Raw genomic sequence first — 22,959 nt, 5'->3', positions numbered from 1 at the left:
ATGTATCTGCATGTGGTGAGAGGTCATGTGACTGTATGATAATGATTATAATATCATACCAAACAGACAACAGAGTTGGCAGTATGGGCACATTGCTGGTCCCATGCCAGTAGGGTGTGGCACCCCCCCCAGGCCTGGATACGTGAGGCGATACAGTGCGGAAGGGAGTCATACAGCCGTTGTATCCTCTCCTGTGGCAAGTCGGCCCACAGCTGTTTTAATTGGCCCTCAAGATCCTGCAGATTGGCACTGGGTCTGACGTCCAAGCTGATCCCACACGTTCGATTGGGGAAAGATCAGAGGACACGGCTGGCCATGGGAGGACCTCAACATGATGCAGGCGGTCCTTAGACCGTGTGGACGGGTGTTGTCTTGTTGAAAGACTGTACCAGGGTGCTGTCTCAGGAGGGGTAACACATGTGAACACAGGATGTCACTGACGTAGCGCTGTGCTATCAGGGTCCCCCGAATCACTACCAGAGAGACCTGAAGTCATACCCTATGGCTCCCCAAACCATGATGTCATACCCTATGGCTCCCACACCACGATGTCATACCCTATGGGTCCCCGCACCACGATGTCATACCCTATGGGTCCCCGCACCACGATGTCATACCCTATGGCTCCCCGCACCACGATGTCATACCCTATAGCTCCCCAAACCATGATGTCATACCCTATTGCTCCCCAAACCATGATGTCATACCCTATGGCTCCCCGCACCACGATGTCATACCCTATGGCTCCCCACACCATAATGCTAGGAGTAACGTAGGTGACGTAGGTGTGTCTCTCCACAACATTGGTAGGGTTGCTCCTCTCCCCTCTGCACCGCCATTCACACACATTTGTGTTAATGCAGAACCGAGATTAATTGCTAAACATGGTATGACGTCACCATAAGTCCATGCCTCCCGGTTACGGCACCGCTCCAAACACAGAGGTCTCTGTGCTCGTGTTAACGGCGGCCTACACATGGGACTGAGAGCCTGTCGTCCGACTGATGCCAGTCATCGAGATATGGTGCAGGATGACACTGGGTGTTGTAGAGTGTCCAATACCTGTGTCCGGATGGCAGCGGCAGATGTCATGTGGTTCTGTAATGCTTGGCATACAATACGACAATCTCTGTCTGTCTGTCAAGGGTGACCAGAACCTTCACCACGTGTGTGGGTGACCTCACATTCCCCTTGGTTCCAACATAGGGCAACTGTGACATCTGCATGCCCCCCCAATTGCACGATACGACCACCCAACCTCATGCAAACCCACAATGTGACCTCTATCAAACTCCATCAAGGTCTGGTAATGCTGTCTAATGTGTCTACGGGGCATCCTCTGTGTCTGCTGACTAGACATGCCATCCATCCATCCATTTTCCAAACCGCTTATCCTACTGGGTTGCGAGGGGTCCGGAGCCTATCCCGGAAGCAATGGGCACGAGACAGGGAACAACCCAGGATGGGGGGCCAGCCCATCGCAGGGCACACTCATACACCATTCACTCACACATGCATTCCTACAAGCAATTTAGCAAGTCCAATCAGCCTCGAGGAGGGTAGAGGGGCTGTGGGGGGAAACCGGAGTACCCGGAGGAAACCCCACGACGACATGGGGAGAACATGCAAACTCCACATGTAACCCAGGCGGAGACTCGAACCCAGAGGTCCCAGAGGTGTGAGGCAACAGTGCTAACCACTGCACCACCATGCCTCCCACTAGACGTGCCAGCTCCTTGCAAATCGAATAATTTACATACTTATCGCTGGGCTGCACATGCAGCAAGTAACTTCCAAATCGGAACATTCTGGGTGCTTAACTTTTTTTGTCAACAAGTGTAATTCAAACCGTTTAGCCGCAATCATATGAAACTATAAGGGTCTTCTTCCCTTTGTACTTATCTCTCGCTGCGGGTTTGATGATTGCAGCAGGTGTCACTGCCTACGGTCCAGATGAGCATCCGGCTGCCGTTTGCAGTCTCTCAAACCCAAAGCTTGTTTGACACGTGGAAAGCTTGCAGTTTATTAAAGGACTAAAAATCGCTTCTTTTTTACCGAAACAGCTGGGCTGCGGCGCACGTAAACGAAGGAAAGGTAATGTTTTAATTAAAAGCGTTTTGCTTCGTTTACGCTCTAGTGTTGAACGCGTTTTATGTAACAGCAGACTACAGAAATAAGTGTTTCGTGGTGTAAGAATTTATCGCAGCTTTCCACCAGTTTTTCCTCGTCCTTTTGGTGAGCATGGTGGAGCTGTCCTTTCTTGCGCCCCTCTACCCTCCTCGTCCCCCTTCTTTCTCCTTTTTCAGACTCAAAGGAAGAAGGGGGGGTCTGCATGTAATATGAGCGGAAAGGGCGTCACTTCGGCGCAGAAGGCAGCGGGGATGAGTTTACAAGCGAACGGTACATAGGCGCACAGATAAGAGGAAAATTATGCCTGGGTGGGGGCGATGAATTGTAAAAGCGGCACAAGCATCGTGTCACGGGCGAAGCTTTTTGGGAGCTCAGTGGTCTCTTAAGTCTAGGCGCAAATGTTTTTGTGCGCCGGTTCTGGGGAATGCGCCTTATGAAGGAGCGGAACTGCTCGCGTTTATTCGCCGCGATCCGTTATCGTAAAGAGCGCACCGGGTGACAAATCGCAGGAGCTGCCGTCTACCTCTGCCTTCATCCCTGCATGCTTTAACCATGCAGAGAAGCGAGAAGAGCGCCGCGTGGGAGCGGAGCAGGCAGCACCGGTGCGAGACCCCGAAACGGGGATGTGATCGCCTCTTCTTGCCGGCGGGGACGTGTCTGCAGTGATCATCTGATAAAGACCAAGCGATGGGTAAGATCCTTCCTGAAGTGGGAGATTTGGCGTCGCTGGTATCCCGGCAAAATTTTGTATTGGGAACCAAAAACATAGTATAAGCTATGTTAAAGATATGCCAATGACAGGTTAATTCTGGACATTTTTTGTATCATTAGGCAGAAATATAATGGGTATCGGTCGGTGTAATTTACTTAACATTTTGAATTTCTAGTAGAAATCCGCCCAGTGCCTTTAATCACTTTTGGCCGCATGCACCGGCTCCACGGTGACCCTGTTACTACACTTGAGCTGTAGTGATGTGGGCGCGTTGTTTGTGTGTTTATCTGTAAGACTTCCGGATCCTTGTTTAATTCTTAGACCGGTTTCTGTGGAACTGCGGTGTATTATAAAACATTGGATCTAACCATTTTTGCGCGATTTGACAGAATGAAGCTCATGTGAGCAACTTTCAAACCTCTTTATTCTCCTGGAATGGCTTTTGTTTATTAATAATCTGCGATTAAAAGTACAGTAGGAGTTTTTGTGATGGTTAGAAGCACCATGAGAGTATTTTGTGAAATGTCACACTCGGATAGGTAATGAGACTGTTAATCATAACGATACCTATTGAAACTTGGTAGCCTATCCGTGCAGCAGAGGGGCAGAAGGTCATGCTTGAGAGACTCATCGTAAAGACGACTCCTATGCAATCTTCAGTGTGCTCTTTCCTGAACGCAGAGTTAATCATTTACTTAAGAGATTAAGACAACCGATGTAGTGTAAGACTAAGTAAAAAGGGTTACACGCGAAGAGAACAGTTCTCACGATCTGTTTCTGTCTGCTTCCTCTTTCTCTCTCTCGTGGGCCACCCGAACCTCTCATTTTACTCCAGACCCACGGGCTCTACCTATGAAAGGTATTTGCTTTGCTTTTTTTTTTTTTTTTTACTTTAACAATGCATTGACCAGGATTTGAATTCCGTCAGAATCTTTGTTTAGAAGGCCGGTGTAAATTTTTATTGGTACAGGGTATTGACACAGAGCTAAACTGACAACCTGATTCATGTCATGATTTCACAGTTCATTATGCGGACTTTGTTGTAATTAGGAGACATTTGTTTATGCAGTGGTGAAAAAAAGTTAGGGTTAAAGTAAGGGAATTTGAGAATAAGGTGTGGATCTCACCGGGGATGCAGTGTAAGCCTGCACCTCTGGGATTTTGCCACCAGTTACCACTCATGGCTCTCTGTCGTGTGAGTAGAGTGTGCATGGGCATTCTTTGAATGTTTTGCCTTCCTCTTGCAGTTCAAAAACATGCATTCATGTGAATCTGTGTCTCCAAGGTGCCCATAGTGTAGTGTGTGTGTGTGTGTGTGTGTGTGTGTGTCCTACAATGAACTGAGCACGTCTCAAGCAGAGCGTTCTTTGTTCCGAGCCCTTCGCTTCCTGAGACAGGCTGCCAGTTCACCATGACCCTGTCCAGGAGGTGTGGCTGTGGGGAAGTATGAACTGCTGAGTGTACAGTATGTGGTAAATATCACATGGGTTAGGCTCATTTGAGAAGAGTGCAGGACCTGTAACAAGAGGCATGTAGGATATATCCGTCGGTCTGGGTTAACAGTCCTAACAATGGCAAAAGGCCTCCAGGCAAGGAAGTAATACAAATCGCATATTGCACCAACCTTGAGAAGTGTTCAACATCTCAACATCTTCAAAATGGCGTTTGCTTCATTGACAGCATTACTAGCTTCCAGATGTAGCCACCTGTAGATGCTTCTCCGGTAGTCCTGAAGGAGTTTCCACAAATTCTCTGTACGAGTTGGCTACCTTGGTCTTACTCTTCGATCCAGCTCATCCCAAACCAGCTTTGTAGGGATTAGGTGGGGGGCTAGGTCATCTGTCGCAGCACTTCACCTCTGTCCTTGTTCACAAGATAATATTTACTCCATAACCACGAGGGATACTTAGGGTCATTATTTTGTTGAAAAAGAAATGATTTTCAGTAGGTATGTCCATACATTTGATTGGTGCTGTATAGATTATTCCACCCGTCATACTGTACAGCTACCTACTGAAAACCGTCCTTGACTGAGTAACTGTACAGTGGTCGCAAATGTTTCTGCCACCTACTACAGTACAAGCCACTAGTTAATTTCCATGCACATGTGCAGTTGATGCGCACCGACGTGCGAGAAGTCCACAAGTCCCAACGTCTGTGCCACACACAGTGCACCCCCCCCGATGACTAAATTAACGCCACTCTGCACGGCTTGTATCCTTTGTAGAGTGTGAATTGGCCTTCAGCAATGTTCTCTAAAAGCATGGTTTGGGAGGCCTCTTAATGTTGACTGATGTGAACATCTCTTCCGGCCCAGGGTAAGACAATAACACAAGCCGCTTACAGCTAATGGAGGTAGCTGCAACAACCTGCACACAACCCTCACACATATCGTAGCTTCACTAGTGGGTGTGGTAAGATGCTGCATTTTTCTTTCTTCTCTTCTCTCTTCCACAGTCAGCCAGTTCTTTTATTCTAGAGAGAGCCAATAGCATTGGTGGTCCCAGGCTTTGGCCCCGCCCCCCAGGCAGATCATCCCTCCAGTCCAGTACAGCTAGAGGATGAAAACGGCAAAACCAGTGCAGTATTTGTAAGGCCAGATCTGGAAGTACTGGAGCTGACGAGCGGTATTCAGTGGCTGGGAGAGTGAGGTGAGGTGTTTTGACATCTACTTTCCGGAGAAGATCTTTAGGAGAAAACAACCTCTCTCTCCTTTTTTGTCGCAACTTGGGAGCAAGTCCAAAATTTAAACTATTTGTCAACTATAATTTGAATTATTTTACTTGCATAATAAGATACCTGTGTAAATGTATAGTAGCTCATATAAGACTGATCACTTCTGTTAACACAGAAAGGATGTGCAAATCCACACAAGACACACAGAAGGGCTGGGATTCGAATCCCCAAGCACTTTGTGGTGTGCGGCGGTCCACAATGAACCTAACTAATGAACCATTATATCGCGTCGATGTCACATCGAGGTTAAGAGGCACATGGTCAGTAATCCCCAGGGCTTTAGCAGACAGGTGTCCAGTCTAAGCACTGACTTTTCGGTACTAAATGGACCTTTACTTAAGTCCACAATTTGGTGAGCAGATGAGTAACAGAGGAGATTTCAAGGACTCTGGGGGGCCCTGGGAAAAAAAGGCCAGGGGGCCTTCCTACTCCCCCCTCCCCCAGTATAGTAAAACTTATTTTACTGTGAACTGTAAATTAATAATGTCAACAAAGAACATTTAATAAGTCCTTTTGTTTTCTCTTTTGTGAAAAATAGAATGCACAAATAAAGCAGATTTGTCATTGGAAGGTACTATGTAATCAGCTGCCCCAGAGCATTGCCTGCTGTGCCGGTCCAGTCACTGCGCCTCTGATTAGTAGTAAGACTAAAATTTTAATGAGAAACATATTATGATGCCCAAAAGTTAGTAATCTGTATAAGTCCGGTGTGCTCTTATGTTTAACAAACGTGTCATTTTTAAGTGTGCTACTGACATGTTTTTCACTCTTTATCCATGATATCTCCTCTGCTAAAAGATGCTTGTGGTTGCTGAGCTGTCCTTTTCTTCACCGCCACTTCAGTGCTTATCGCTTCCATCATGTTCCAAACCGGTGCCATGTGGCGTACTCCACTAACTGGATTCCATAAACCTAAGGCTATGCCAGGTTGATAGAGAATACCAGCATTTTGATGTCACAACTCCTTAATATTTGCCGCATGCATCATGTAATTGGAATTGTATCGTGATATCATGCAGCAGTAAGCAACTTCATATATCAGTGAGACTGACATTTTGAACATTGATAGCATCCAAATAGCAACCTGCAGGATAAGAAAGAGGATTTTTTATATATATATATATTCCAAAACATGTTGTACATAAAGGGAATGAAATGAGGTACTCCGGTCCGGTGTAGTAGCAATAATAAAATGGAAACAAAATCCAAACAACAATTCAGTGATTAAAATAAGGTAAAATAATAAAATAGAAAACATTAAAATAAGTAATGGAGAATATAATTATTGATATAAAATGAGCAAGTGTGAGTGTAGTAGAGATTGAGGTCTGTGCACAATAAAGTATACTACTAGGTTAACTATCGCAGCCGTGTAACCTGACGTAACACTGAGTAGCAGCATTGTAACATGGGTTAGAATTCACAGAATGTGCCAAAGTGCAGAAGTTAACAGTGCATCATTGCATAATCACAGATGTATTAGAGACCAGAAATTTGAACACCATAGTACGTTTCTCATGAGTCAAAATGCAGTTCACTTTCTCTGGTTGTCAGTAGGCGAGTCGACACTTGTCAGTTGGCTCTGAAGTAGAAGTCACAGGTGGTACGAAGCTTCACAGGAGTGGAGAGCTCACACCACCCTGGGGATTTGGGGAGATGAGGGAGCTCCTGAGGGCATCTCGGCTCACAGGTGGTACGAAGCTTCACAGGAGTGGAGAGCTCACATCACCCTGGGGAGATAAGGGAGCTCCTGAGGGCATCTCGGCTCACAGGTGGTACAAAGCTTCACAGGAGTGGAGAGCTCACATCACCCTGGGGAGATAAGGGAGCTCCTGAGGGCATCTCGGCTCACAGGTGGTACAAAGCTTCACAGGAGTGGAGAGCTCACATCACCCTGGGGAGATAAGGGAGCTCCTGAGGGCATCTCGGCTCACAGGTGGTACGAAGCTTCGAATTCATGTGTCAAAATGGAAGGTCGAAAAAACGGGACTGTTATTGTTACTCGCCGGTTCATTGGACTGCTCTGCTTTATGTGGGTAGCGTAGTGATAAATGCTTCCCATTAAATTATTTACTCTTTTTTTTTTTAAAGTGGAGCAGGTAATCATATAGTGTTTTCCCCGCACCCAGATCTAGAGCAGCTGGTTTGCTTGTGCGTTTATGTATGCATCTGTGCATGAAAGCAAATGGTCCAGCATTGACAAATCCGCTTTATTTGTGTGTTCTGTTTTTCGTAAAAGTGAAAACAAAGGACTTCTTCAATTCTTTTTGTTGATATTAATTTACACTTTCACTAAGGTAATACATTTTACTGTGGGGGCATTGGGGTTTTTTTCTTTTTACCTCGGGGGGGCCCCCAGTGTCCTTAGAATCGCCTCTGGTCGTTGGCGATGTGTGTCCAGCTGTACTTGGTGCAAGTCTGTGCGCTGGGACAGCACTGGTGTAGTTAAGGTCCTGGCAGCTCACACTGCACCTGTGCACTGCATTTCATCTGCCCAGTGAAGGCCTCACCCAGGTTCTCTTCCCTGCACCTGGCATGTCTGCTGAACCGGAAGGTCGAAAATGGCGCCGGTGTTCAGGACTGGCAGCAACTTGCTGTTGAGACTCCTGTTGGTTCTCCGCCTGGCACATGTCAGTTTTCAGAAGGTGGGGGCACTGTTCTGCCACCAAGCCTTTCTGTGTTTCCCCGGTCTGGTCGCAGGTTCCTGCCTGTTTGGGTGCCCCTCCGCCAGTCCTTTTATAGTTCTGTAGTGCTGGATAGTTGGCTTGCTGTTTCAGTGTCTCTCTAGTTCTGATGATCATATTGTGGATCAGCCGTATCTGTGCGTCTTATGCATTAAGCTTTGAACCTCAAAAGTCCAGTACAGCACCAATGAGGCGTCATAAGGATGAAAAGATTATATCTCGCTTGCTAGTGGAATGTAGAAATCCCACATTACTCTTTCCCCCAGATGAAGTGCTACTTCTGATGCTGCATGTCCTAACCCCTTTCTGATGCTGGACTTGGAACTGGTATCGGTAAGCATCCAGTGTACTGCTAAGAAAACGGGACGGGACCACAAAAGGCAGTGGACCTTCTCTGTGGCTGGGAAGGCAGCTTAGCTCAGCTGCCCCCACTGGACCAGACCTGCACCACTCTTCTGAAAAATGATCATTAACTAGCCAAAGCTTAGAAGCAGCCCCTGTGGTTTTATGGATTTGGGCTGTTCCTCTCTGTCTCTCTTATCTTTTTGGGTGTGAATTGACACTTCTGGGGACGACCCCCACCCCAATATTTAATTTGCCTTCGAGTCAAAGCTGTGTGAGATATCAGACCCATTCAAAATGGAGTTATGGCAAAAAAAAAAATGAAATGCAAACACAGGGTTACCACCCACCCCCCAAATATACCACTACAGCTGTTCATTGTAGAAATGTATCCAGACAGAAGCCTCAGACTAAAGACAAAAATAAATTCTGCCTGTATCAATGTTGCATGAATCTAAGTAAAGCTGCTACGGGCAGCGTATCTACCAGCAGACTCTTCTCTGTCTCAGTTTATGACAGAAGGTGAGTGTTTAAGGACAGAAAAACTGCAAAAGGCTTCTGAAAACAGAAGCCTGACAGCCACTGAAAGTGCACTTAACTGGAAAAATTCCCCATTTTAAGGCTTTAGCTTTCTCTATAGTGAAACAAACTGCCAGTTACAAAATTCGTCTGTCAAGTTTTTAAAATGAAACGAACCAAGTAACGATGATTCCTGGCCTTTCCCCTCCGTCAGCTTCTCCGCGGGACACAGTAATTTTTAATTGTTTGATTTTAATCGTGGTATTTAATCTCACCACCGAAGCTCTCGTGCTGTTGACAACCAAGAAGGAATGCTGTTGGCTTCTATTGAAAATGTTTGCTGCTTGATATTCAGTATTGTCATCCTATATCTTATTTGAAGAAAAAAAAGGTATGTGTGTGTGGGTGAATTTATTTTTTTTGCAAACTCCAGCCTGACTCTTCCCTGCTTCTCTTTGATGAAGGGCTTCTTCCTTGCTTTACAGGACTTCAGTCCTGCTTCTAGGAGCTTGATGCGAACGATGCACTGATGTCCTAGCAGTGCACTTCACACCTGCACATAATGTTTACCATTCCTTTGGAAGGTCACTTGATGTCATCCTCTGATTCATGAGCAACTGTCAGATGAGTTATCTCTGGCATTAGTACATTGCTTCTGCCGTCTACCTGACTGGTTTCTGGTCGTTCCCAGTGTCTCCTGCTTCACCTTGTTCTTGTGTACTGCTGTCTTAGAAACTTTGAGCCTGAAAGCAGCTTGCCTCGCAGTGTAGCCTTCTGCCTGCAAAATTAGGATTAAACCAGGATCTAACAATGCAGAGTCTTAAAAACATGAAAATTGATTCTTTACTGATCCCCGTGGGGAAATTCTCTCTCTTTAGGCCTCCCTCAACTTGCTCTCTGTAGGTGAGAGCGAGCAGGCTGTGGAGAGCTGCCCTCCATAGCAGGGAGCTGGGGGTTAGGGGCCTTGCTCAAAGACCCACAGACGTGCTGAGATTGGGCTTGAACCAGCAACGTTCTGGTCACAGACACAGAGATTCCTTATCTTTTCGAAGCTGTACATTCTCTCCCGACACGTTCTCTCCCGCTGAAGTATTCATGTCACAGGAGCGCTTTGCTGGTGTAATGCAGTCATTAGTGTTTTTTACGGATTTAGCTTTTCAATTCAGGACGTCGTGTCATTTTCATACATGCTCTGGACCCCATCATAATATTCATTATAAAAGTTCAGCCATACAATAACTCACAGGGTGAACTTGGTTCAGGACAAGGAAACGCTGACAACAAAAAAACAAAATAGCTCCATTTGTCCCACTGTTTTGTATTCCTCTGGAACGATATTAAAGTCACGGACCGCAGGAGTATCTGTTGGTGCTCAGCCGGGCTGCCTAACGTTGCTTCCTTAATGCTGCCCCTAAGCTGCTCTTGTAGATCTCCAGAAAGACTGGTTGACCAGCCATGATGCAGAAAATAAATCAGATGGAAATGCTGGTCTGCAGGAACCTTTTGGGTTTCCTGTGTATGTGAAACCTTACCTTAATTACAGTCTCAGCTGAAATATGCTGTATCGGCAGTGCTTAAGGGTTTAGGGTTGCATTGTCTACAAGGAGTAGTCGACATTCATCTCATGGTTCAATGGGGTCCACTTTCCTTTGTTTTGAAGGAATTCTTTCTGGAATGGCCACCGGATTAACTGACTTCCTCCTTTGTCTTATATACCTGCATGCGTCTTTGAAAAGCTCAGGTAATTTAATTCAGCCATTTACGTACGTTTGGAGTGTTTTCACCTTCCTCCTAGCAACTAACCATCAGGAAAGATTTCGGATGGCTCAACATTACTTGCCAGTTTTCTGGTACAAGATATGATTTCTTTTGCTTATGGACGAGTCCTGGCTCCCATCATAACATGGCCAACCCATCTGTGGACTGTGTGTTTTTATGCCAAGACAAAAGTGCAGTGTTTTTAGCAGTCTGATATATGAAGTTTTCTTTTACTAGGTTAGCTGTCAGGTTAGAAAAGATCAGTTGTACAAGTTTTTAGTTCAACATATGGTCACTAGGTTGAGACCCACTGGGATGGATAATTGACAATGGAGTGAGAGATACAGACTAGGCTGGGATGTTGTGCAGACTGAAATTGCTTTGTTTCACATGGGTCTGCTTTTGTTGTAGTACTGTTGCAGCCCCCAAACACGCATGAATCATGTGGTTTGTCCTGTCATAATAGTGTTAATAATAATAATTGATACCTTTTATTGATCTCACGCCTCCCCTGATTTGCTCTCTGTGAATGAGAGCAACTTGGCTACGAAGGGCAGACACCCATAGGAGCACCTAGGGAGCTGGAGGTTAAGGGTCTTGCTCAAGGACCCGCAGATGTGCCAAGGCTGGACTCAAACCGACAACCTTCTGATCACAGGCATAGAGGCTCACCCCAGCAAGCCACATGCCATTGTATTGTCCCTCATGTGTTCCAAGATTTGCATCATCTTCATGGCATTTGTCCCAGGTTGCATCTCCAGTTAGGACAACAAGCACAATCATGCATGCAAGAAGCAGGTTGATCTGCGGCATTCCTCCTCCTGGGGTTGGACAGGGTGGGGCTGAAATGGCTTAATGCCAATGATGCAGAAACTGCAGGCAGGAGAGAGGAGTCAATAAATGTATGTCTGTCTTATGCCAAATAGGAGAAAAACTGGTTCCAGATTCCGAAATGCAACATGCCGATTTCCACAGCAAATCTTCAGGCCTATATTTAGGTCAAACGGCACAAGGCTAAGGGATTCCACTGAACCTCTCATAAAAAGAACCTCGTTTCCTTAATCGCACAATACTTGCAGCTGGATGAGAGCCAGACTCATTGACAGTTCATATCCCCTTTATCCATGACTACCGTCATCACTAGATGGCTCACTGTGTTTTTCCAGTCAACACTGTCATTTTGTGTCAAGCGGCTTGCGTGCCCCAGTTGATGCTTCCCCGTGCGCGTGTGTCAGATGTTTTGTCCTTGCTTAGTGGTGTGTTTTGCGTGGATAAACCTACAACCTTTCTTTGTCAGCCAAATGTGTGGACAGGCAGATCGGGCTTTGGTCGCGCTTCATTAAGCAAAAGAGCGGCTTCACGCCGCCCAAGGCCGTCCAGTTTACCAAGTGACGCGAAAGTTCAGGTCATGTGGCGAACTAACTTCTGTGTCTGAGACCAAGTGGGATATGCCTGTACCTGTTTGCCAGGTATGACAGCGGAGCTCAAGTTTGCTCCTACTCTCGTTTTTTTGTGCTTTCAAAATCTGTGTGTGTGTGTGTGTGTGTGTGTGTGTGGCTTCCTTTCTGCATCTGATTGTGCCTCAAGAAAAGTAGGCTATGCTTGGGAGAACCTACGAGGGCAACGTGGAAGGGAGGGGTGTCTGGGGGCGGGGAGAGGTTGTATCTAGCCAGCCTGCCAGAGAAGGAAGCTATTGTATGCATAGAGAGAATCTGAGAAAGTGTGACATCTGAGAGGCGGGAGCAGGACCAGACTTGCAGAATGGGACGCATTGTGTGTTGTGACCAAGGCAGCGCGCGGATGCTGAGAGGCCGCTCTGCGCCTGGGCCCCCATGCTGACACACGGGGATGCTGTCCTCGGAAGAGCTGTGACCGGCCGGCACATCCTGCGGAATGTGGTCCGCAGGCTGGTGTCTCGGCTCTGCTGCAAAAGGTGGGATCCATTTTTTTACTCCAGATCGCTTTGTTCAGGCTGAGGTCGCGCTCTGGCGATTTGTGTTCGCACGGGGATGAGCAGGCAGACGGCTGGTGAAAAGGACACAGGTGCAGGCAAGAAATTACTTGTAATCACAAGTAATCAGAGTTCCGTGGAGCAGTACGAAGAGAGGCTGAGAAATGCTTTGCTTCATTAGCACTGGGAACTTTATTCTGCATCGCTCTGAATTCCATCTCTTCGGTTCCTTCTCACTGACTTTGCGACACAGTTGGGATCCACTTTTGAACACATGCAGACACCCAGCTGTTGAAAATTTTTCTCTGGCTTGACCATGAGGAACTTGTGGTTCCTCTTTATGGTCCTGCTTCTCTTTGAATGCATACCTGTTATCAAACAATCAGAGGTTTTGCTCTGGTTTACCCTTGCAAATCACCGTGACGTGGAGTTGAACAAAACCTTGCAGGTTTTGCAGGCCAATCTTGTTATCGTTTGTATCAGAAGACACGTCTTTTGTCATCCTGTCTCTCTAAACAACAGCAAGTCCTCCTGGAGCTCAGTTTCTTTTACCTAAAAAGAAAGTGATTTGTTTAAAAATTCCAATCACCTATTAACATATTAAATGTTATGACTTTGGTTTGCATTTGGTATGCTGCTAGACTTATTTCTGAATGATTTATTATATTTCTCATTATTATTTTGTGGTAGGTTGCATTTGTTTTATACTGCAAGTTGGTTATACAGTTTAAAAGACCCGATTTCTATGTCTGTTTCAATCCATAATTGTATGAAATTGGGCTGTAATGGTACACATTCGCTGTAAATCATTTTTGGTTCAGTACTCATAATGGAACAAATGAAGAATACATTCATTGACCCGGGTAGAACCTAAATTTACAGGTAGATGTTGCGCCTGGGAAAACGCTATGCTAATTGTTACTGTAAGTCAGTTACTATTGCTGACCTTCCCTAATCACTTAAATCGGTAGTTTTGGGAACGTTTTGGCTTCCCAATAAATGACACCTGCACTGGAGAGAGAGTATGCCTGGTTGATAAGACCAAGATTGTCTGTTGGTTCCATTTATACGGAACTTAGATGTGTTACGCATCCATGCTAACTCCTATGAGACGACAACATCCGAGTGCATGTACGACTAATACAAGGCAAAATCAGTCTTCCTATGGCATTTAAGGTGCTTTTTCCAAGAAATTCAGACTGGGATAAAAAAATTTATTATTATTATAAATTATTATACTCTATAGTAGAGACTTTGCCAGACAATTTATTGTTTTCTTCAAATTTGCATGTTTACTTTTACAATGTGCAAATGTTGTATTTGCATGTTTTGTTGTGCAGACACATTGCCTTAGTTTGTGTTTGCAGTTTTGATAATATTTTGTCTGTTACACCCCTGGTATGCAAAGCTTTACACTCGCTTGTGGACTGTAAAAATGAATCCCTAAAGACATGAGTATGAAAGGAATGGATTCTGAGTTTTTCTGCTACAAATCTGTGCTTTAAGTGCCCTGGAGCGGCGTTTCCCACCCTGTCAGTGTTTCTCCTCCCTGCCAGAAGCCCACAGTTTGGGGATTGGGTTGGGAAATACTGCTCTAGCTGAAGACCGTTTAAATTGCCCAAAGGCAATTAATAAAAAAAAAAATAAAGAAAAAAGGATGAAAGCACTGTGATTCCTTGTTTCAGAACGGCAAGAAAAGAAGGGTGCCTTATTTCACCAGCTGTGTTAAAGCAGAAGTGAGCCTCCTCCATCCTGAGACACTCTGCCTGTTTTCGGTGTTCCCCGGAAGCATGCCACTCCACTTCAGTTGGTTATCTCCATGCTGCATGCATGCATGCATGCATGCATGCATGCTAGTCAGGAAGGCAGGGCTGAAGATGGGGGGGAGGGTGGCACCCTCCCCCCATTTGGCATTTGCCAAGTTCCCCAAATACTTGGCTGGTTGCCTGTGTTCTTAAGGAGTCGCTCTGGTTCACTGTGCGTGTGCGATACGCCTCTCGCTGTTGGCTGTCGCAGATAACCAGTGTACTCCGGCGTCCTGCGTTTACTGCCAGTCGCTATGTGTGTCTTGCTGGTATTACGAAATGAAGTCGGCGAGCCGAGTTGCCCTTGTACAGCCACCATGACCTCTTAAATATTGTCTTAGTTTTTTAGCAGTTCTGTAGTATGAGGAGATTTTAATACAAGGAAATGCTATAATTGCTAGTAGGGCACAGTGGTGACTGCCTGGACTATTTTTTACAGCGAAGCTCGACAGCACAAAATCGTAGGTGGCACGTACCTGGTCAGCTAAACTGTGTGATAAGTTGCCCCAAGAGTAACGCACAATCCTGATTTTGAAGGTGAATTAGGGCTTCTGCTGCATTCCGGTGACTGGAAAGATGGCATCCCTGAAGGGTTTTCCATGGATGGTGCGGGCGTCTTACAGAACCGGTTTACATGTTTGTCGTGTTGCCCAACGCGTATCTCGGGTGAAATGGTGACCAAGCCCCGTTTCTTCCAGTTACTTCAACGGTGATGGAAAGAGCACAACCGGGTCTCGGCACTCCAGGAATTTCTCCGGCCACATAAATGTTAGGTCACAGACGGAGCTCCTTGGCTTACCCCAGGTTGAAAACGTGTCCCTGTGTTTTTCCCGAAGACCGCTTGCACTGAGCTGGCAGTGGGCTATCTTTGGGTCTGGGCTAGACCGTGGTGGTGCATTGAGTTCATATGGGATATTATTTAGCACTATATAACGTAGAATACAAGTATTATGATATTATTAAAAAGTATGCCAAATATCCATGATGTAATCATTACAATGTAAACATTATAATGTAATCAACACAATGTAATCAACTGAGTGTATTTGCACCTTTTGTTAGTCTGAGTTTCTGTTATATTCAGGACTAACATAAAGTAGCTATGTGTCACGATGGGTGAGCGTGGGTAAAGTACAGGCAGGCAGAAAGCAGGCAAGGAGCCACAAATCGGGCTAAACTGGGGGTTTAATAAGGACGGGCAGGGCAGGGCAGGACGGGACAAAAGCACGAACATCTACTTAACATCAATGACAGACAAGGAACTGAGGTACGACACGGACTGAAATAGACAGGCCGGAGCAAAATAACTAGACACAGCTGGGTACAATCAGGGAAGCACACGTGGATAATCAGGGGGGCGTGGCAACCACGAGGATCGTACGAGCTGGGCGTGACACTATGAATATTCACTTTTATTAAGGTATATTTTATCACTATGTTAAAGGACAAATATATTATCAACCTTTTGGTTAGACAATGTGTAAATGGCTGAAACTGCTAAGGTTTACTACTGAAGGAAGGGATTCGCCTGAGTTCACCAGAAGTTCATGGCTGAGCATTTTTAAAAAAAAACAAGTGTAGCTGCTTGCGCCACCATTATGTTCAGCCGAGAGACCAAACGGTAAAAGAAATGATGGACAAACGTATCACCTAGGGGTGTGGATTAAGGGAAAAAACAATTATTGTGAATGGCTGAAGGAATGATGACGCTTAGGTGACGAGATATTGTTAAATGATAAGAACTTATATAAAAATTGGTGTAAAACAGTACTGGACACACTTTTACATGTCCGGCCTTGGTTGTAACTTCATTGTTGCAATAAAGACTGAATTCTGGATACTACACAAGCGGACCTCTGACTTCTGATTTGGCGGGGAAGGATCAAAAACCACGACATTCATTGGTAGTTTCGGGTGGCTTTCATATTGCAGGCAGGGTTCATTTATCAAAAGATTCAGCAATCACCACTGGATATACATGTGGTGTTTTCATATATATGATTTTGCTACAATTTAGCCAGAACATCAGGAGACACTTGACTGACTGCACTCTTGTTGTTCTCTGCACAGGATGAAAATGCGACGACACAGGCTGTTTCTGCTCTGCACAGTGGGCCTGTGCGTCGTCTCTTTCCTGCACTACTACAAGGCCCTGCACTATGTCTCTGTGCTGCGGGAACTCTCCGCTCCCTACCCCAACATCAAGTCATTCATAATGGTCAGCGGCCTCTTCTGGAAAGCCCGGCCCTTTCCCCTGACCAGCACTCAGCCCAGTGAGTCATTCAATATGGACGTCCAGAGAAGTATGGAGGTAGAGGTGAGTGAGCACCTGGTAACACTATGCTAACGCGGCCAAGACTTGATAATCTGTAAAAGAGAAATCAAGTGCGAACATTTGTATTTATCTTCATGTTTTCATATATTTTTTTTTGTGTCAAGAAGAGATGAAAAATGACCGGTCTTCTGATGTCTCTGTCATGATGGGTGGGTTGGTCAGGGGTGGACAGAGAAACTTTGATGCGAACCCCTGGTGTCCCAGTGTTCCTTCTGGAATCAGGCCAGCCCCCCCCCTATCTGATAAGGTGTCCGTGGTGAAGAATCATGACTCTACAAATGTAACTCTTTTTGACTCCAAGGAGCTGTTTGGGAGTCTCCACCAGCGTATTGTCAAGCTTCAAGACGACACGGCGTCATACTTTGTGCGCACCAAAGCAGGAGCCCTGTGCTTCCGAGAGGGGACTGAAACAGCTGCTCCGAAGGAGGACCAAATGGTGTCGAGCCAGCGGAGGATGTTACAGCACCAGGAACAGGAGCCGACATTCCCAGGCAAAGCCAAGCGGGGCAAGCGGCTCGTCAAGTGTGTGTGTCGCCATGGGTGGCACGGCCCTTACTGTGGCGTCCCCACGATGGTGTACCACTCCAGTTTGCCCACAAAAGACAGGCTGACGCCCAGGGAGGTCCCTCGGCGAATCATCAACGCCATCAACATCAACCACGAGTTCGACCTGCTACATGTCCGTTTCCACGAGCTAGCCCAAGCGGTGGACCTCTTCCTGGTGTGCGAGTCCAACTTCACGGCTTACGGTGAGGGGCGGCCTCTGCAGTTTTTGCACCTTCTCCTGAATGGGACCTATGATTACGTACGACATAAGATCCTCTACATCTTCCTGGACCACTTCCCGCAAGGTGGGCGGCAGGACGGCTGGATTGCTGACGACTACTTGCGCACCTTCTTGACCCGCAATGGGATGTCCCGGGTCAGGGGACTGAGGCCGGATGATGTCTTCATCATCAATGATGCAGACGAGATCCCCGCACAAGAGGGCATCCTCTTCCTCAAGCTCTTTGATGGCTGGACAGAGCCCTTCGCCTTCCACATGCGAAAGTCTCTCTACGGCTTCTTCTGGAAGCAGCTGGGCTCGCTGGAGGTGCTGTCCGGGTGCACGGTGCGAATGCTCGGCGCGGTCTACGAGGGTGATGGCATCAAGCTGAGGCGGCGGGACTATTACACCATGCCGGAGTTCCGCAAGTATGAGAATGAGACTGGTCACATTCTGGTCCAGTGGTCCATCGGGAGCCCGGTCCACTTTGCTGGCTGGCACTGTTCATGGTGTTTTACACCAGAGGGCATCCTCCATAAGCTCGTCTCAGCCCAGAATGGAGACTTCCCTCGCTGGGGGGACTTCGAGGACAAGCGGGACCTAAACTACATCCGGGAGCTGATCCGTACCGGGGGCTGGTTCGACGGCAGTGTTCAGGAATATCCGCCTTCTGACGCCAAGGAGCCCATGTATGCTCCAAAATACCTGCTGGAAAACTATGACCGCTATCGCTATATGCTGGAGAACCCATATGCCAAAAAGGGAGCACTGACTGAACGGTAACAGACACGAGGGAAGGGGTCTGGTATCCTGTGAAAGAGTTTGTGATACAGCTGGGTGAAGGAAGGGCTTTCAGCTCTTTGGCCCCTGAATTCTGCTCCTTGTTCTGCCTTGCTGTGCCCATCGATTTATTTGTAAATGCAGGCTAGTGCCTGATAAGACAGGATGATTCCTGGGACCAGATGAGCAGGAGTCTCCCTCATATTCCCAGGTCTTAAGTCTTATCCCTTATCACCTTATTTTTGGGGTCCTGCCTTCGTACATCTGTGTCAAACTGTTGTTTGACCTTTTCCTGCTGTCCCAGTCAAAGACCAACAGTATACATTTTTGTACATTGAGTTTGACTTTCGTGCAGTGAAATATATTTTTATGCATTATTACTTGGTAGTCTCTCACTTACATTGACTACAAAGTGTCCACTTACCTCACATACTTTTTTTGTATGCGGGACATTTTGTATTATTAGAAAAGCAAAATCATTACAGTACTGGACACTGCAAGTTAATCATAAGAATAACGGCAACAAAACCAGCAATGGGAGAGTAAAGACTCAGTTATGCTCGGCATATAAGATACTTTGAGAGGAATGGGGGGGCAAGCAAAAGGGAAATATGGGGCAGGGCAAGTTTGAGTAAAATACTCTCATTCTGCAAGTGTTGTCTTGTTTCCCCAGAGCAGGCACAGACCCCCAGAGGGAGACTCCATGGATGGCCTCCCAAGATGCATTGCTGTCTGCCCGGTCAGCCGAGGCTGCAGCTCCTCATGCACGTGGCAGAGAATGACAGACGGCTCACAAGCTCACGGCTGCAGTTAATGCAGTGTAGTGCCCTGAGATCACACTGAATGTCTGCGGAAGGTTGTAATCGGCCCAGTATACACTGCTGCCGCCTCGAGTGTCAGAGGGGCGCGCAGTGGAAGAGCCCGTCACAGGACTCCCAGTGAAGTTACACAGTGTGCTGCTCATCTACGCAGTTTCCACTTGAAATCCAAACAGCCCTGTGCAGGAGGGCACGGCGCCCAGCTTGCCACTGCGATGGCAGCAGGCTGTGCCTTCATCGCCAAGGCTGGGCACAGCCGGGGTTTCAGGGACACACCACTGTCGTAAATTGGGAATATTTTTTTTTTTTTTTTTTTTTTTTATGAAAAGGGATTGTAGTAAGAAAAAAGTTTGTGCAAAAAGATGAAATTGCTTGTAAATAAATGCACATAATTACCTGGGACCAATATACAGTTATCGCTGGTTTTTTAAATTCTTGCCAAAGAATCGTCAGTGTGAGGCGGATTCATCCGCTTTGAGCCGAGGGCCGTGCTCTCTGCAATCAAGCGTGAATTCTCAAGCTTTGTTTCTTTATTTTTCTTTGTTTTTACCACAGATTGATCAGTGTGTTTACGGCTCCTTTGTCACCTAAAATATTGCGTTACAACATACTCCTATCGCACAATGTATTTTTAAAAGTTTGGTACATAAATCAACCTGTGGGTGATTAACATGATACCAATTAACCATTCAGTTGTCACACCCCTGAGTAATAAATGCACCTTAAACAGTGTAATTAGTAGAGGAAAAGCAACATCTACTCTCTTAAATACACAATACGTTAGTCGCCATTGTCTGCCACTGCAAACTCGACGTTGGGACTTCAAAGTTGTTTACGCCCATTATTGTTTAATACTCTTGTCACTGATTTTTATCTGTTTTTTTTTCCCTGGTTACCGTTGTATGTGTATCTGAGTGTCCAATTACGCAGATTGATTCATATGAAAAAATCCAGGTGCCACAAAAGCAAATATTTGCTTGGATGGCTTTACTTACTCTTTTTATTTTTTCTTATGAACAAATTTCTGAAAAAAAATCAAAAAGATATTTAGGAGGAACGTGGTTCTTGCAACTAATTGTATACAGATTTCTTGTGTATTGTCTTTTTTGAGGGGGTCAGTTTTTTTTTTTTGGTATGGTGATGCGATTTTGTTCTTGATATAATTTATTGTTGAAGCGTGCCTGGGTTTTCAAAGAGGAAAAAATCAAATATGTAACATGAGAAGTCAAGCAGAAAACACACAAGGTTAACAAGACCGTCCCGACTGACCACATTCCACTCCTGTGTATTATGTGTCTCACGTTCAGCCATAAATAACCACCGGATCTTAACGTCCTTCACTGTCTCGCCAAAAGTGTCCATCAGCATCAGTCTGCTTGTTAGATGCCATTGTCATGGTGTTGATTTAGCAAATAATTGATTATAGTGACTTGTACTAATAATGTCTTAACCCACAATGGAACGTGGAATTTGGAAACTTTGGAATTTAAGATCCTAGCAGCCTCTCCTTGTGAAGAGGATCTCGGGGTTTCGCTTACAGAAGATGAGCCCTTTGCTGCCGTGTTGTAAATGCTTGACCTTACAGCAGAGAGTGACCTGGTGCCTTTGCAGAGTTCTTGCCAGAATTCAGTCTCAGAAACAGCTGTTTGTCCAAAGGCAGGATTTATACATAGTTTTGATCCTGTTAGTTTCACGAGTGTATTATTATGTAACAAAGGCAGTTTACACACCTTGTGGATCATTGACCAGCAGCTACAGCAATGGGTGACACTGAGACACAATGACATAAAATTAAAGACAGTGACCGATTCAATAACAAACACTGTTACAGTGACACAGGCCAACAGGATTAATGCACTGATGTACACAGACCGTTATGTACAGTGTCATGGTGACACAGACTGACAGGAACAATGCACTGATGTACACTAACAATGATGTACACTGTCACAGTTCTATAGGCTGACAGATGTAATTACAAACGCTTCTACGGTGACCCAGACTGACAGGAACGATGCACTGCTGTACACTGGCAATGTTGTACATTGTCAGAGTCATGCAGACCAACAAGAACAATGCACTGATGTACACTGACTGCAATTTACACTGCACACTGTCGCCATGACATAGACTGAAAGGCTTAATTACAAACACTGTTACAGTGATGTACACAGTCAGTGATATAGACCAACAGATGTAATAAATAAAACTACAGTGACAGACCAACAGGAACGATGCACTGATCTACACTGACAGTGATTTACACTGTCACAGTGACGTAGACTGAGTTATACAAACAGTTATAGTGATGTAGACTGAGAGCTGTGATTACACATGCTGCCACTATAGAGGGATGATCATGTCAGCAGCCTGGAATACAAAGGGGTGTGTGGCTGTCCCAGTGTGCACTTGGTAGAGGAGCAAAGTGCTCTATGAAAATACACCCTTTAACAAACAGCGAAGCAGAGCATATACACTTTCCAATTACATGCACGATTTGTTGCCAGGTCTGCCAAACCCATTTTCAAGGATGGTTACTCCCTGTATGAAGAGTGCTTGGGCTCCCCAGTCAAACTTTGGCTGACTTGGTAACAAAGGAGTTAACACTCAATCCAGCACCCTGTTGGGTGTGCCGGCCTACTCAAGCAATTGGTTTCATGTCTCATAATGCGAGATGTAAAGTTGCACCCACTTCAGATGATTTGCAGACAACATGGCTGTGCATCTGTGTTTGCAAAAAGTACATCTGCAACTCATGAACAGATTTAGACTTGTTTTATGATGAGTATCCAGAGACTGATTTTGTTCTAAAGTCTGCTTACGCCAGCCCCTGGGCAATGAGTTTAATTACCCTGCTCTAGGGTGTTGTTTTGCATCTGTTATATTGTGGCTTGTACCCACTAGCATCAATGCTGCACTCCAGCTGTACTTCAAAGATGGCTTTAAGGGAGTCGTTGCTCCGTTATGTATTGCTGTGCCTCAGAAACCCTTCTATGACTCACCCAGGGTGGAAGCGGGAATGAGAGCCCGTCAGCCAGTCATAGTGAGCTCCACACTTCAGCCTGAAATGGTTCGGCTGACTCTCGTGGCGTCATGAGTCCCTCGTGATTCTTCAGCCGTGTCTGGGTCACTGAAAATACAACTGAGGTTGGTTAGACCAAGAGCTTATGGCTCAAACGTTACCCTCTTAAAACTGAGCCAAACAAACCAACATAAGCACATGGAGACTGATCATCCGGCATCCTACAGGGGGTCAGTCATCCTTCTCTTACTCTGTTTGACTTCCGGAGTCCAACTTGTGAAAACTGTACAATGGTACCAAATTTCCTGGTATATTTTGACCAAAGGAACCTAAATAAAGGGGGGAGCCTGTGCCAGGATTTTATAATGGGGTCAAAACAACTCCAGCAGTCGCATGGTAAAGGAGAAAAAAGAGAAATACTTTTTCATTTCTATAATTTTTTAACACAGAATGGGTAAAATTGTCCTGTGCTGCATCAGTGTCCAGTTTCTAATCACTGAGTTCAAGCAAAAAACCTGTTTTCCAGGACCAGCTGTGTGTTAACCTTGATAATAATGATTTGCAGAAAATATATGTAATAAATTAACATTTTTTCACAGTA

General features: G+C 45.7%; 1 protein-coding gene across 5 annotated transcripts; it reads left to right on the top strand.

Moving 5' to 3' along the window:
* Positions 1–1,910: 1,910 nt before the first annotated feature.
* Positions 1,911–22,959, top strand: LOC125717981 (beta-1,4-mannosyl-glycoprotein 4-beta-N-acetylglucosaminyltransferase-like). 5 transcript variants are annotated; one of them, XM_048991422.1, is made up of 6 exons: positions 1,911–2,094; positions 2,689–2,821; positions 3,678–3,701; positions 16,708–16,954; positions 17,274–18,517; positions 19,192–22,959. In XM_048991422.1, the coding sequence occupies exons 4-6, from the start codon at positions 16,709–16,711 to the stop codon at positions 19,298–19,300; spliced, it is 1,599 nt and encodes a 532-aa protein (XP_048847379.1). In that variant the 5' UTR covers positions 1,911–2,094; positions 2,689–2,821; positions 3,678–3,701; position 16,708; the 3' UTR covers positions 19,301–22,959. The 5 variants fall into 5 exon arrangements, with proteins under 5 accessions (XP_048847379.1, XP_048847377.1, XP_048847375.1 ...); XM_048991420.1 differs by lacking the exon at positions 3,678–3,701 and adding an exon at positions 2,307–2,400 and having other exon boundaries at positions 1,913–2,094; XM_048991418.1 differs by lacking the exon at positions 3,678–3,701 and having other exon boundaries at positions 1,913–2,094.

Source organism: Brienomyrus brachyistius, chromosome 22 (assembly GCF_023856365.1).
Source record: "Brienomyrus brachyistius isolate T26 chromosome 22, BBRACH_0.4, whole genome shotgun sequence".
In the NCBI taxonomy this organism is placed as follows: Eukaryota; Metazoa; Chordata; class Actinopteri; order Osteoglossiformes; family Mormyridae; genus Brienomyrus; species Brienomyrus brachyistius.
Note: the sequence above shows the minus strand (reverse complement) of the source record. Positions and strands in the feature narration are given on the sequence as shown.

Bases quoted from the DNA above. Each gene is read 5' to 3' on its own strand.
- LOC125717981 (XM_048991417.1), top strand. From the start codon at position 12,714: ATGCTGACACACGGGGATGCTGTCCTCGGAAGAGCTGTGACCGGCCGG. The intron at 12,815-16,707 runs GTGGGATCCATT...TTCTCTGCACAG, and splicing joins TCTCGGCTCTGCTGCAAAAG to GATGAAAATGCGACGACACA. The intron at 18,518-19,191 runs GTAACAGACACG...TTGTTTCCCCAG, and splicing joins AAGGGAGCACTGACTGAACG to AGCAGGCACAGACCCCCAGA.